The sequence below is a fragment of the Apostichopus japonicus genome, chromosome 13, assembly GCF_037975245.1.
Source record: "Apostichopus japonicus isolate 1M-3 chromosome 13, ASM3797524v1, whole genome shotgun sequence".
In the NCBI taxonomy this organism is placed as follows: domain Eukaryota; kingdom Metazoa; phylum Echinodermata; class Holothuroidea; order Aspidochirotida; family Stichopodidae; genus Apostichopus; species Apostichopus japonicus.
The window spans coordinates 9322452-9337043 of record NC_092573.1 but is presented as its reverse complement, the minus strand read 5'-3'; the positions used below and the strand labels follow the sequence as shown (position 1 = coordinate 9337043).

Sequence of the window (14592 nt, the reverse complement as noted above, 5' to 3'; positions counted from 1 at the left end):
CCGTTATCGAAATATACATTTCTTTGCTGTGTATTATGATCATAGCATTTGAAAGAAAACCAGGTTTACTCTAAAAGCATATTATCTGCACAATTCTGGTACAATTTTCCACTATTGCTCGATCATCAAAGCTGCCGTTATTGTTGCAATGAACTTTTAAATGTGTCTAGCTAAATAAGAAGATAAAAAACCCGAGGTTGAGGATGAAAATCACAACGAAATAAATGAGCCCAAACCCATAAGTATATAATAAGTAACAAAGAGAACCCTTTTTGTTTTTGTCCTCTTCATTGCTGCAGTCTATTAGAGGTGACCTGTCACTTGCGTTAGTGACCGATGGATGTGAAAAACTCGATTCTGCAATTCCTAATCCACTAGAAACTTCACTGGTGCTTCTTCTATGACTAGGTGGTGTACTTTCTTGATGTGAATCAGGTTTCTCCTCCGTTTTACGTCCCTTGTCTCCTTTAGACGAACTCGTTTTCTTATCTGTTTGATTAGTAGAATCTACATTGCTTAATTCATGACTGGTTTCGGGTTGGGTGGAGATTGTTGATCTACTTACTTTATCTGAAACAGGTTTCACACGCCACCAAATAATCTTCAACATTGTTACGACCGACTGTAAAATCATCAAGATCACGGTATAAATTCCTTAAAAATAAAAAAAATTAATTTAAATATGTCAAATGGTTTAATACGTAACAGTGAAATTGTACAAAAAAATTGAAATAAAAATCTCGGGGTTGTTTAGATCGATTTGTGTTGTCGAAATTGTCTAAATATCAAATCAACTAGCTCCCCGGTCAAATGATCGACTCTATGTTCCCCTCTTTGTGTTCAGGATACCGCTAAGCGCTGTTTACGATGAGCGGTGATCAGCGATTATTGCACACATAGGTATAGCTTACTCTGTTAGTATGGAAACTACAACTAGCAGCAGTTCCAAAGTAAGGGAATGGGGTGTGGGGGCACGTATTGGGACAACTCTTTAAATTATGAATATTTTATACACGAAATTCACAATTGTGACAAAGCTTTAATGTCATATAACCAGTTACTTACATTCACCATAGTATCGAGACCGACTAGCAGTGACTTGCTGAGCAATGTTTCGAAAGCGGTAACTTGCTTTATAATTACAACTGTACACTGTTATTAGCTGGGATTGCAGGCCTACAGAAGGTGCAGCAATTTTTAGATAGCGATTTTAGAGCACAAAAATACTTGTCACAAGCTACAGTTACACTTTCATTTGTCTGGAATGTATCTCAGATCCCTATTGAGATTCCAAGGGTAGCTCAAACGTTTTCATGTATTTCTTTTTCATTCGCAGCGAGTTTAAAGCACAATATGTGTGGACATTATTGCAAAGCCCTGGTGGGGGGAGCAGGGGGAGAACAGCCCCCTGAAGTTGATAGACTTTGAAATATTTCTTGTCAACTAGTAACGACTTTAATGCACAAAATCACATGCCAGAAAGAGAAATTAAATTTCTGTGGTATTTATTCCAAGCCTGGAAGCTGTAGTGCTTTCAAGATAGTTCTCGTGTAGCTATTTCAACTTAAGCAATGAAACGCATTCCAGAGATTCCAGTTAAATTGAAATGTATATCAAACCTGAATGGGGTGGGGTGGGGGGGGGGCAGGCACGATATGTGATATTAATGGAAGTTTTAAATCGTAGTATGGCCATATTCAAACTTGCGTTTTCATATTTAACAAGTCAAACAGAAAGTCCAGTGGCATATCAATGATTGAGCTGAACGACACTGACTGTTCGGTGATATTCGAAAAACAACACTAAAAATTGACATAACGTGACCACACTGTCGACATAGAGAACACAATATTGGATATGGCCCTGTGGTATCGTCATTCTTTCTACAGCAATTAGAAACTCCACCTTCGTGTAATAATCTGTTTATCATTGAACTGACCTACAAAACAGACACCAGTGTCAGGTAGCAGATTGTACAACATCGGTAAGAAAACCACCAAAGCCAAGACACACGTGAGGCCATAAGTTGCAACTTCAGCATCTCCATGAGGAAAGCAAAACATAAGGAAAGTCATGGCTTCCACCACTATGCAAGGTAACACAAAACTAAGCATGGCGAGCCAAGGTTTATACCGTTCCAGTGTGACTTTATACGTTATGTATGATTGGTCCTCTACGCAGTAATGACATCGGTAGCTTGGGTCATGATGGAAATGCGTCATATGCCATTCACCAAGACTTGCTTCATTTCGTTTGTAAGTGTCGTTTATGAATAAATCGTCGTTGTGGTAAAGTAGTTGCTGTGAAATAAACAGTATATGCATGAAATACGTGAAATACATCAAATTTTCCGTTGAAATAGCATGAAATAACAAATAAAAAAACGTTATCTAGAACAATCGTTTAACTTCTTATACGCAGGTGCGGGTGTCACGGAAAATTAAAATGAACCAAACTGTTCTCCGCCCTTTATTGTTCATTAATTAAAAACGGTATTTATTAATAATTTAAACAGTACCACATAATATATTCGACAATGTATTAATAAAACATAGTTCATATATTCTATATTTTATATCCAGGCCGTTGATAATAGAGTTTATTGCAATGTCTGAGAACAGTATACGTAAACCATTACACACAAACTGCCTCTGTGTATAGAATCATTACCATCTTGGAATTAGAGTTTAGAAAATTTTACTACTTCTGAACATCTTTTTTGCATATTTAAGAGGAACCGAAGCTTATGTCGCATGTGATTTGGAATAACTAGACGAATTATGTTAATACAAAACGGATCCAAAACTTCAATCCCTTAAGGAACTTTTCTTATGTCACAACCCTCAATCGAGAAGTAATCAATCAACTTAGTTATCTACATTTTATACCATACACTTTTACATTCAGTATTACTTTTATATAATCCTTTTTTTTTTAAATTGACTATTGCCGAATGCCTTTTCGTACACTATGCATGAAGGAACAAAAACCAATAAGCTACATCTACTACACACAAGCAAACAACATATTAGTACTTTAAGGAAGAGCTACATAGGGTACGAGAAAAAAATCAAGATTACAAACAAAACTTGAGGGCCATCTACGGAGTAGGAAATCTCATCGCCAAATCAATTTAATGTATAACTGTTTATCGTCTGCATAATTTTTTTTCAATTCATGAACTCCGCATTGAGCAAAGCACCATGACTTTTGACCTTATTTTCCATGATTGAAATCTCATATTTTGACAATACTTAATTTGTGAAGGTTGTAAGACCATTCAACATTTGTATTTGCATTCATAGCAAAAAATCACCTTTAATTCTGAAGGAAAGCAAAATTAATAGGAATACACACGCGAACACACCCCATAATTCACATTTTCATTGAGTGTATAGAAGTGGTTGGAACGTCATCATCAATAGGGTCACAAAGGGTCAGTCATGACTCATAGGACGACGACGACGACGTATACGAACGCTCTGTTAAAAATCTTGTTGTGGAAAACAAGCGAGGCAGCTGCGCGCATTCACTGACTTCATCTTTTGGTGGTTAAGAAGTGTAAAAGTCAGCAATCTAGCGCATTCCAGCAGTAAAATATCTTTGATTGTATACTCAAAAACTTTGCTACCGCCTTGTCTATTAATTCTCGACTTCTAAGTTTTACTCTGGACAGGCGGAGTTATTTAAAATCTTAAAAATAAATAAAGTAAAGTACAATCTTACAATCCATTTTTTGTTACCCCTTTGCAGGTCTCCGGGCAGGGTACTCTTGCAGTATACAGTTTTAACCTTTAAAAGTGAGGCAGTTTTGTGTGTGGGAATTGGTGTATAGATATATTCCACTTGAGGCTTATCTTGAGGGTATAGCTGGAGTACTGCTACAGGCGTGTACTGAGGCCTGACAGGTGGGGTCATGGGGGTCAAGTGAGAGGAGGGTTTCGTCCAGCCATGGGTTAGAGGTTGGAATTTTACTGAGTTTTACTGGGGAAGTTAGAACAGTAGAAGTTTTTTTTTAAAAATTTTTTAGATATTAGGGTGTGTTTAGCAGTAGAAAAGATACCTTCAGAGAGGAAGGAGTGTAGTAAAGAGATCTCCAGAGAGGAAGGAATTAATAAATTAAAGCTTACAAAGAGCAAGAGAAAATTTACCTATTTTTTGATGCCATTCTCGGCCTCGAGAACAACTTCAGTTACCATGGTAACCACATAGTATGATAGTACTTGACATACTTATTCAATATTGTTGTGAACGTTGGATGTCATTGCAATGCTTCACCTTAAAGTTATAGCCTAAAAAAAAATCCCTTTTTGAACTCTGACTGCTGACGTTTGTTACGATAGCAACCACATATTTTGATCAGTGACTTGACATACGTATTATGCCTATGAAGGTTGCAAGTCAACCCGTGACCTCCTACCGTTGACCTTTGACCTCGTTTACCATGGTAACTACATTTTGATAGAACTTGACATACTTATTACACTGCGAAACACAGCTTGCTATCACGGGGCACCTCCATACCAATATTGAAGAAAATGTCGCCAGCCGTTCACTAGGAGTTCTTAATAAATTTTGCACTCAAATATACATTTGACCTTCAAACCCGTGATATTTTAACTCAGTTTCAATGGTAACCACATATGTTCATAGTATTTGACATTCCCATTACACCCATATCATCAATTCAATGTTTTCCCTTGGAGGTAAAGCAGAAATTTACTTTTCACCTAATGCAACTTATGATATTTGGCTTTTCGTTGCGAGGGTCTGCGAGATGGAAGTTACGTTCTCCAGGTCACAGAAAGCTTCTTACCCGTCTCCCAGATAACGGACTTCCGGGCACTCTACAATTGGTGAGCACCCAAATCGCTACTCAGGAAAATTAACTACAACCATGGCAAACGTTGCTATGGCAATAACCAACCCACTACAATATACCATTTCAGCAATAAGATAATAATACGTCATGGCATGGAGAACATTAGCATAAAATATGTTAAGCAAGATTGTGCACTTTTTAATGGCCATGGAAACAAAATAAGTACGGTGGTTAGGTTTCCAAATTATTCCTTTAATCAAGTAGTCCTGTATTATACACACATTTTTTAATGTATTTTGCTACAACGTAACCATTACCTCGCTTTTCTGGTGCATCCAAGTTGTGAACGTTACGTCACAGTTCTGCTGATCAAATGGAAATTTCAAAATATTCATGAAGCAGAATGATCTCGTCGATGCCATGGTATACCAGTAAACTGTTCCGTCTGAAAGAACTTTCGCAACTTCGGTCTCTATTTGGATATTGAGGTCAGTGTCAGTGGGAATCCTAGTATGAAACAAAATATATGACCCATTTAACATTTCGGGAAAGAAAACCGTGGAAAAACAGGTCACATATTCCATAGGCGTAGGAGGCGGGGTACTGCAGCCCCCTCCCTCCCCCCCCCGCCCACCAAACCAAATAATTTTGTGAAACATCGGGCAATATGCTGAGAAATTTTCGAGCACCTACTGAATGAAAAATCAATTGAAATGATGTAGCTAAACTTTTGCAGGGGTGGGCAACCTTTTTTAATGAATAGGCCAGATATAAGGAGTGAAAAAATGACTGGGCCGCACCTAACCAATTATCTGCTGTTGATTTCAAACCTTTGATTCCCGGGACTTCCAAGCAATAGGTTTGTTTACTTAATCTGTATTCACAAAAACATAATGTCAAAACAGTGCAGTTGATAATTAATGGGGATAATAGGCCTACCTGACAGCATCATCAGTGCCGATAAATTCTGCAGTGAGCTCGTTATTTTGTGATGATGTAAAATCAGCGGCGTAACGCCTATGGGCTCGGACGGGGCAAACCCAGGGGCCCCGACCAAAGGGGCCCCTGCTGCACTGATGTACAGAACTTAGAAGAGGGGTACCCTTTCTTTCTTTTCTTTTTGAAACGGCACGTTTTCGTTGGAAAAGAAACTATAAACGAGACAATGGACATATTTTTCTGTGCGGTAATACGTTCGTCATAAATCATATTCCCCTGGAACTGCAAATCTCGTATCCTTCTTTCCGCACGACTGACCCAAGAGCCTAAGGTACACATTGGAACTTGATAGGTACATATTATATAGCGAAATAGCGTCTCTAATTTCAATGAATTCGCTCTCGGTCAGGGTTGCCACATGACATTGGCCGATAACTGGCCAAATGACACAAATTTGGCATATTTTGAACCCCTTTCCATCGAGAGCGAGGAGGCATGGTCACTTGATATAGATGGACTAATCGTTATGTTTACTGACAAGAAGGCCATGCTCAGTAAATTCAAGCTCTAGCCTTTCCAAGTTCTTGGGAACTTGGATATCATTTGTCCGCAGGAGTTACGCCACGGGTGGAAATGTACATGTTTTTGTTAATTGGACATTGGTCATTTGGTCTTATTGTCCTTTCAATCTTAGTCTAATTGTCCTTTCAGTATATGTATTCTAGCTTTGCAACACATTTTTTCATGTTCCCAGTATGACAGACAAGGCGGACCAAAATGTGTCTATGAACGCAGATTTTCCCCAAAATCTCAGTCGATAAAATCACCACGAAATGTTCCATATACGGCTAACATTGCACCAGAGAGCTTGTAGAACCCCAGAGCTTCCAGGGCCCTAAGGCGGGCCCTGCACCAACGCCTTTGGGACTTCGCGCTCCGCGTTCGTGATGTGCGCTTAGCGCACATCGGTTGATTCTCCGTAGCAGCCAGGGGCCCCTTCCTTCCCTGGACCCAGGGGCCCCCCCAGACTCATCGTTACGCCGCTGCCCTTACTACACTCAAAAACGTCGCTACTCTCTTAACTTACACCATCAAATATACAAATTACAATGTTTTTACAGATTTTTACGTGCAATCTGAGAAATTGCAGGCTTGAGACCCATATTTTAGGGCTAGGGTATTCGCAGCATAAAACACCCGGGAAGTGCCGTTTCCGGCCATCTGGGGGTTTCAAAATCCCCAAATTTTCTTGTACGCTCCGCTCAAACCGATGGTGGCGCTGCGCTTAGATTGTCTCCACACATTAGCCCCCCCCCCCGCCCCAATAATTTTCCCGTTCCGCCGCGCCTGTTAAGAATGCAAATGATAGGCCTATATAAAACATAGACTATAGACGTAATAGACATATTTACGCACCGTAGTTTCTCATAAGACTGCTAAACTGTTTGCGCATGTTCTTAGGAGCTCTCAGTTCATTGTTACTCTAACCAAAACGAAGCCAAAACAAGCGCACGTTCATCGCATCCGCGATCGTGCATATACGTGATGAGTGGTTAAAATAAACCTTGTCTTTTTTTGAACGCCATTCATACAACACGTGCCTAGAATCTTGTACACGTCTGACTAATGAAATGAGACGAAACACCCGATACTCATAGATGGCACAGTCTCTACTGTTCATGTCCTGTAACACATGTTACCATGCTACAAACACAAAGTAGTAATTACTGCACGTGTGTGGGACATGAACAGTAGTTGTTGTACCAACCATTTAGAGCGAGTTCATGAATACGCGATTCTAAAATGAAATCGTATCTAGTCGTTTTATGCTATAAGTATAAGCCCATGGATATAACCAAACACGGTCTTTCTGCGTTCTCGGCATGACGAAATGGCGTAATTTAAAGAGAGGTGTGAACTGGAATCAAGCGGTACCGTACTCTCCTTTACTTCTTCTCGTAGGCATTATCATCTTCATAGACTCCATGTCCAGTCGCTCAGTTCTTTCATGGGAACAAGTTTAACAGCTTTGCAGTTGTTACACTGCCACATGTAACATATTTTACCGTTTGATGAACACAAAGTAGTCATTACTGAGGCACTGTTGTAGGACATGAACAGTAGTTGAGGTACCAGCTATGAGTATCGGCTGGACGAAATGATATGAAAAGTTCGCTAAAACTAACTGAATACGCAGTGTTAGCTCAGTCGTTAACGCCGCTGCCTTCCAATCATAAGGTCCCCAATTCGAGTAACTCCAAGATTAATGTACTTCGTCTAGTTACAGAGTTGTTGAAAATTGACAATTCATTACCATGGACGTTAAATATGAATCTAAGAGACTGACGTCGGTCAGCTTGCGGCTTTGATAAGCCAATGAGGCGTCTTCGCGAGTTCCTGCTTGGAGGCGGATCTAAAATACATACATACATACATACATACATACATACATACATACATACATACATACACACACACATACATACATACATACATACATACATACATACATACATACATACATACATACATACATACATACATACATACACACATACGCACCCAATGAGTAAAGTCGGGACATGCTTTTTCATCCCATTTTCTCCACATAACCCGGGACCTGTAGGAAACTTGTGTGTAGGGTGGGGACATGTCTGTAAAATATACTATTTACCATTTAAGGGCAAAATAACCCTTTGAGCTAAATAAAATACTATAAAAGATGTAAAGAAATGAAAGAAATGGCTAGTTTGTAAATGCACAATCCCCCAAAACACAGGACATGATTAGGCACCACGTGCAATGCCAGGACATAGAGTGAACGTACCAATAAACCCAAGACATCAAAAATAACTCAAATAATGTGCATGCATTTACCCAGGTTAGGGCAAAACTTGCTGTTTGACTTATTAAAATACTGCAAAACATGTAAATAAATGAAGGAAATGGCTAGTCTGAAAAAAAATGACACAATCCCCCAAAACACAGGACATGATTAGGCACCACATGCAATGTCAGGACATAGTGTGCATGTACCAATAAACCCAAGACATCAAAAATAACTCAAATAATGTGCATGCATTTACCCAGGTTAGGGCAAAACTTGCTGTTTGACTTACTAAAATACTACAAAACATGTAAATAAATGAAGGAAATGGCTAGTCTGAAAAAAAATGACACAATCCCCCAAAACACAGGACATGATTAGGCACCACATGCAATGTCAGGACATAGTGTGCATGTACCAATAAACCCAAGACATCAAAAATAACTCAAATAATGTGCATGCATATATCCAGGTTAGGGCAAAACTTGCTGTTTGACTTATTAAAATAATACAAAACATGTAAATAAATGAAGGAAATGGCTAGTCTGAAAAAAATGCGCTTAAATTTCAGGGGGCTTCTTTCCCTGGACCCTCCAATAACGCGGGTCACTTGACACCACACCAGGTACCTACAACATACAATTTAATCGTTGGCACTTGGGCCCACCCGGTTTGACTAAAAAACTGGCGAGAACCCTGACACATGATAAGTTCAGTCAAATAAAGTATTTCTCAGATTTTTTTTTTAATGCAAGCAAGATTTAAATAATGCAGCCAGGGCTTAGATCATTTTTTTATGCCGGGTGTGATGTTCATGCTTAACAATTATGCATTAGGAAACAATAACTTCAACAGTAATGAGAATCCACTCTCAAACACAGGTCATGTAAGGCAGGAAATGACGACAACAAGGCTCGGTGGTAGATTTTCTAATTTATTTATAAAATAAAGCAAAACCCTGCAAGAGGAATAATAGAGTTAAGAAAATGTTAGAATGTTCTGATATATTAGCGTGTACACAAATTTTGCTATTATAACATATCCGACTGACATAGTGTTACATTCATACAGTATGTTAACTTAATATTCCCTCATTCCTATATGTGCGAGAATTTCATCAGAGTCCACTTAAAATAAATTAAGCAACTCTTTCAACAAGAAAGATGGTATTAAATCAATTGGATTATGAAGTAAATGTTATGACAATAAGTATACAATAACTTATGCTACCATTGTTTAAATAACTCCTGGTTCTGCAGTTGGCAGCGAAACGTGTGAGAACACAAAGTTACCCTGGGCTATAACACATTTTTCGGAACATCAAGTTACCCTGTGGACACATGAGGGAACACTCATTACCACTACTTTAAATACGGAAAAGTAGGCAGGAACACACTGTATACCTTTTACTAAATTCTGGCAGGAACACAGTACACCTGGTCCGTACAGAGTGCGTCATCACTCTCGCAACGACATAATAATAATAGCCACGCCACAATTGCCTCTACTGCTTTTTTATGTTAACCCTCAGACCATGTAAGAAAATAATTAGGGGCGAGTACTACATCTTGTCTGCAGCATGAGCACATGAATTCATATCACTTTATTTTACTCTTTTGAGGGCTGATTTGTTTTGTTTTACCAATATGTCAGTTGACGCTACTTTCATACATGCAGAAGAAAATGTTGTAAGATTTACTCTCAAACATATAAGGACTTACAACATCTTCTTTTGCAACATAATGGGCTAAATCCTCACATAAAAACCATTTATATTTTAAATGGAATATATACTTGAAGAATAGAGGCCATATGGTTCATTGTTCCTGTTTGCCTGAAGGTAATGCCATTACAAATACTCTAGCCCAGGGCTATTAAAAGGTATATCCCTGATAAAGTCGGAGGACATTGCTAAAAATTAAGGTAATACAGATATCCATCCTCACACACATGTCCATGCATACTTGATAAAGTTGGGTATAATATAAATATTTAATGCATGGCTGAACTATAAACTCCAGCAGGACAATTTGAATCTATACTTAAGCTCATATAACCATTTGGACTATATTTAATATAGTAGGAGACCATGGCCATTAACTAAAGATAACTTCATTAGGCATAACTTACGTATATAAACAACAAAAAGGACAATGTAACAGGCATATGCCTATATTAATGTCTGTGATAGTACTACAGCAAACTTCACCAGGAAGATAGAAAGCAACCATACCCAAAATACTTTAATCAAAAGTGAATTCTTGTTAAACTAGGTTGTTGTAAAAAAAAGTATGGTAATCCATTCTCAAATGCAGGACAATGTAACAGGCATATAGCCAATATGGGAGTCAATGACGATTTTACAGGTGATTTCAACAGAATGATTGAATGACAACTTTAACCATAAGCCCTTGTTGAAAGGTATGCTCTTGATGAAAGAGTTAGAAGAACATAAATGGAGAAAATGTCAAGAAATATGGAAATCCATGAAACATGTTAATAGCGATAGGGCCATGGGCGGCGATCATGGGGGGGACGGGGGGGACATGTCCCCCCCAATATTTTTGTTGGGGGGGATATAGTATCTAATATCCCCCCCAATATTTGGTGGCATAGTTTTTTTTAAGCATATGTTTTGTATTTTTTTTATGATATCGCTAGTAATTTCAAAATAGAAAATGCTTAGATGCAACTTAAAAGGCCTGGGAAGTGCCATTTCCAGCAATCTGGGAGGCATTTTCGGCCAAAATTTTCTTTTGCGCTTCGCGCCAACTTATGGTGGCGCTACGCTTAGATAGTCTGGGTACAAGCTTTGCCCCTCCCTTGGCAAATTCCTCACAAGGCGCCTGTTTAACCGTGTCACAATTTGTTACTATATATGACCGAAAGTAGTTTTTACTTTTTTTCGAAATGAATAGCTAGACGGACCGCATCCGTAATGAAATTTGGTTGGAATCTTGTGCATGAGTGTAAGTACGTACAATCACACATATGATCCACATCGATATGGGTTCACTGGGTTTCCATTTGGCCTGTTTCCTACAAGATTTCTAACCGCAGGTGCTTAGCCAAGGGAGGGGGGGGGGGGTGAAGGGTGGAGACCGCCCTCCCCCTCGAGCATATTTTTTTGGTATTTTCTATGATATCGAAGTTTTATAGTAGCCGTTATAAGAGGTTTCAATATTTTTACACCGATAAATTAACTGTGTCTGAATTTTCGAAAATTCTTTGAACAACATTCTTCATCATACTTCCCTCTACTCGTGCAATTCTGACCGGTCTGTTAGGGGTTGAGGGGGATTTTCTATATTGGTTGTCCATAGATTAAATTTTGTGCAACATTATGGGTATGTTTTGAAGTGAATTTATTATTCAAATTCTGAACAAATAATGGGCTTAAAACCTTGAAAAGTGGGGCTGACGGGTATTAAGGGGCGTTACGTAGAATTACCTACAAAAGCAATGATCCACAGGAGATGCAATGAGGTCGAACATGATGTGTGACTGGTGACAATCTTGAAAAAAAGGTATGATGAATGAAGAAAAAAATCTATTAGGTAAAACTTGGTTCTCAGGCAAAAGTGGACATCTGGTTGGTCATTTTCAAGCCCGAGAAGTGCCATTTCCAGTGATCTGGGGGGCTATCAAAACCAAAAATTTTCTTGTACGCTGCGCGCCAACCAATGGTGGCGCTCCGCTTTGATAGTAATTCGCCTGCATCCAAGCAAATGTCCCCCCCAATATTTGAAACAGATCGCCGCCCCTGGATAGGGCCTTTACAAAAGTCAATGACTTTAACACAAGACATTTCATCATGAAGATTGAAAGCTATCCAAAATCACAGGCCCCTATTGAAAGGTACAACTGTGTTTGATAGAATAGCTAGAACATTAAAACAGTCAGGAAATATTTAGATCCATCCTAAACACAGGACAATTGTATCTAACATAGGGCCTATATAAGAGTCCAGGATAATACTACAGTAAACTTCACCATGCAAGATGATTGAAAGCCATCCTAAATCACAGGCACTTGTTAATTGGTGATTCCATGATAAAATAGGAGAACATAAATAAAAAATCAAATGTCATAACATTACTTAAGTCATCCCCAAACACAGGATAAAGTTACATGCATAAATCCTCTACGTATGGGAGTCAATGACTATAACACAAAAACTTCACCAAAATGTATGAAAGCTGCCAAAATCACAGGCCTTTGTTGAAAGGTACAAATGTTCTGATAGAACAGGAGAACATTAAAAAATAGAAGGAAATTTATCTGGGATAGGGCCTATATTAGAGTCCAGGATAATACTACAGTAAACTTCACGATACAAGATGACAGAAATTTAAGCCATCCTAGATCACAGGCACTAGATCACTGGCATACAAGGCAGGGGGGGGCAGACTGCCCCCCCAAATTTACAGAGGACAAATTCTGGCAAAAGTCCTGAAAAATCCGGACAGTCTAAGTAAATATATATAATATATATATATATATATATATATATATATATATATATATATATATATATATATATATATATATATATATATATATATATATTGCAATAGCTTGCCAGAATCTTTTTCAAATATATGCCCGACAATGCCATGATTTTCTTTATTTAGCATCATGATGCCCAAATATTTCTGTGTAACACCACCGCAAGCGCAGCTCATCTGGGCTACTAGCTTTTTGCACGATCAAATTTTTTAACTAGTCAACTGTATACCTGGACATTCCCGACATGAGTGTATATCAGACACATTTTTTTCATAGATGGGGGCGGGGGAGGGGGGGATGCGTACAAGCCTAAAAGTACAGGTTTATCATATTCTTTGTTATATTTTATTTTTTCTGTGAGACAAATTGCAGTCTTACCCGACACAGGGACAATATCCCGCCTACGTGTCGTTGAACAATGCATGTTTTTCTGGAGGTAGCTGAGTACTGTGTTAAAATAATAAATATGGTAACTAAATAGGAGCTTAAGAAATATACTGTCCCCTACGCCTATGATAGAAGAACAATAATATCAGAAAAGGTTAGGAATTAGTTAAAGCTATCCTCAAAAAACAGAACAATGTAACAGGCAGAGGGCCTCTATGGGAGTCAATGACTTTAACAAAACAAACTTCATCAGAAAAATTGAAGGCTATCCTAAATCATAGGCCTAGGTTCAAAGGTATTTCCATGATAAAATAGGAAAATAGAAATAAAAAATCAACAGTCATAAAATTAGCAAACCATCCCCAAACACAGGACAAAATTACATGCATAAATCCTCTATGTATGGGAGTCAATGACTATAGAATAGGAGAATATTCAAAAAGTCAGGAAATATTTGTATCCAATCTCAAGCACAGGACAATTTTATCTGGCATAGGGCCTATATTAGAGTCCAGGATTATACTACAGTTTACTTCACCGTGTAAGATGATTGAAAGCCATCCTAAATCACAGGCACTTGTTAATTGGTATGTTCTTGATGACATAGAAGAACATCTATATCAGAAAAGGTCAGGAAATATTTAAATCTATCCTCAAAAACAGAACAATGTAACAGGCAGAGGGCCTCTATGGGAGCTGTCAATGACTTTAACAAAACAAATTCATCAGAAAAATTGAAGGTTATCCTAAATCATAGGCCTAGGTTCAAAGGTATTTCCATGATAAAATAGGAAAATAGAAATAAAACATCAAAGGTCATAAAATTAGTTAACCATCCTCAAACACAGGACGATATTACATGCATAAATCCCCTATGTATGGGTGTCAATGACTATAACACAAAAAAACAATCATTAGGAAGATTAAAGTCCTAAATCATAGGCCCCTATTCAAAGTTATTTCCATGATAAAATAGGAAAATAGAAATAAAAAAATCAAAGGTCATAAAATTAGTTAACCATCCTCAAACACAGGACAAAATTACATTCATAAATCCTCTATGTATGGGAGTGAATGACTATAGAATAGGAGAACATTAAAAAAAGGA

The 14592-nt window shown here is 38.2% G+C and overlaps 1 protein-coding gene across 1 annotated transcript; it reads right to left on the bottom strand.

The window, feature by feature from the left end:
• Positions 1-100: 100 nt before the first annotated feature.
• On the bottom strand, positions 101-5328 carry LOC139978650 (neuronal acetylcholine receptor subunit alpha-6-like). Its single transcript, XM_071989029.1, has 3 exons — positions 5140-5328; positions 1940-2300; positions 101-654 (listed from the first exon to the last, which is right to left on the bottom strand). The coding sequence occupies exons 1-3, from the start codon at positions 5242-5244 to the stop codon at positions 167-169; spliced, it is 954 nt and encodes a 317-aa protein (XP_071845130.1). The 5' UTR covers positions 5245-5328; the 3' UTR covers positions 101-166.
• Positions 5329-14592: the final 9264 nt, after the last annotated feature.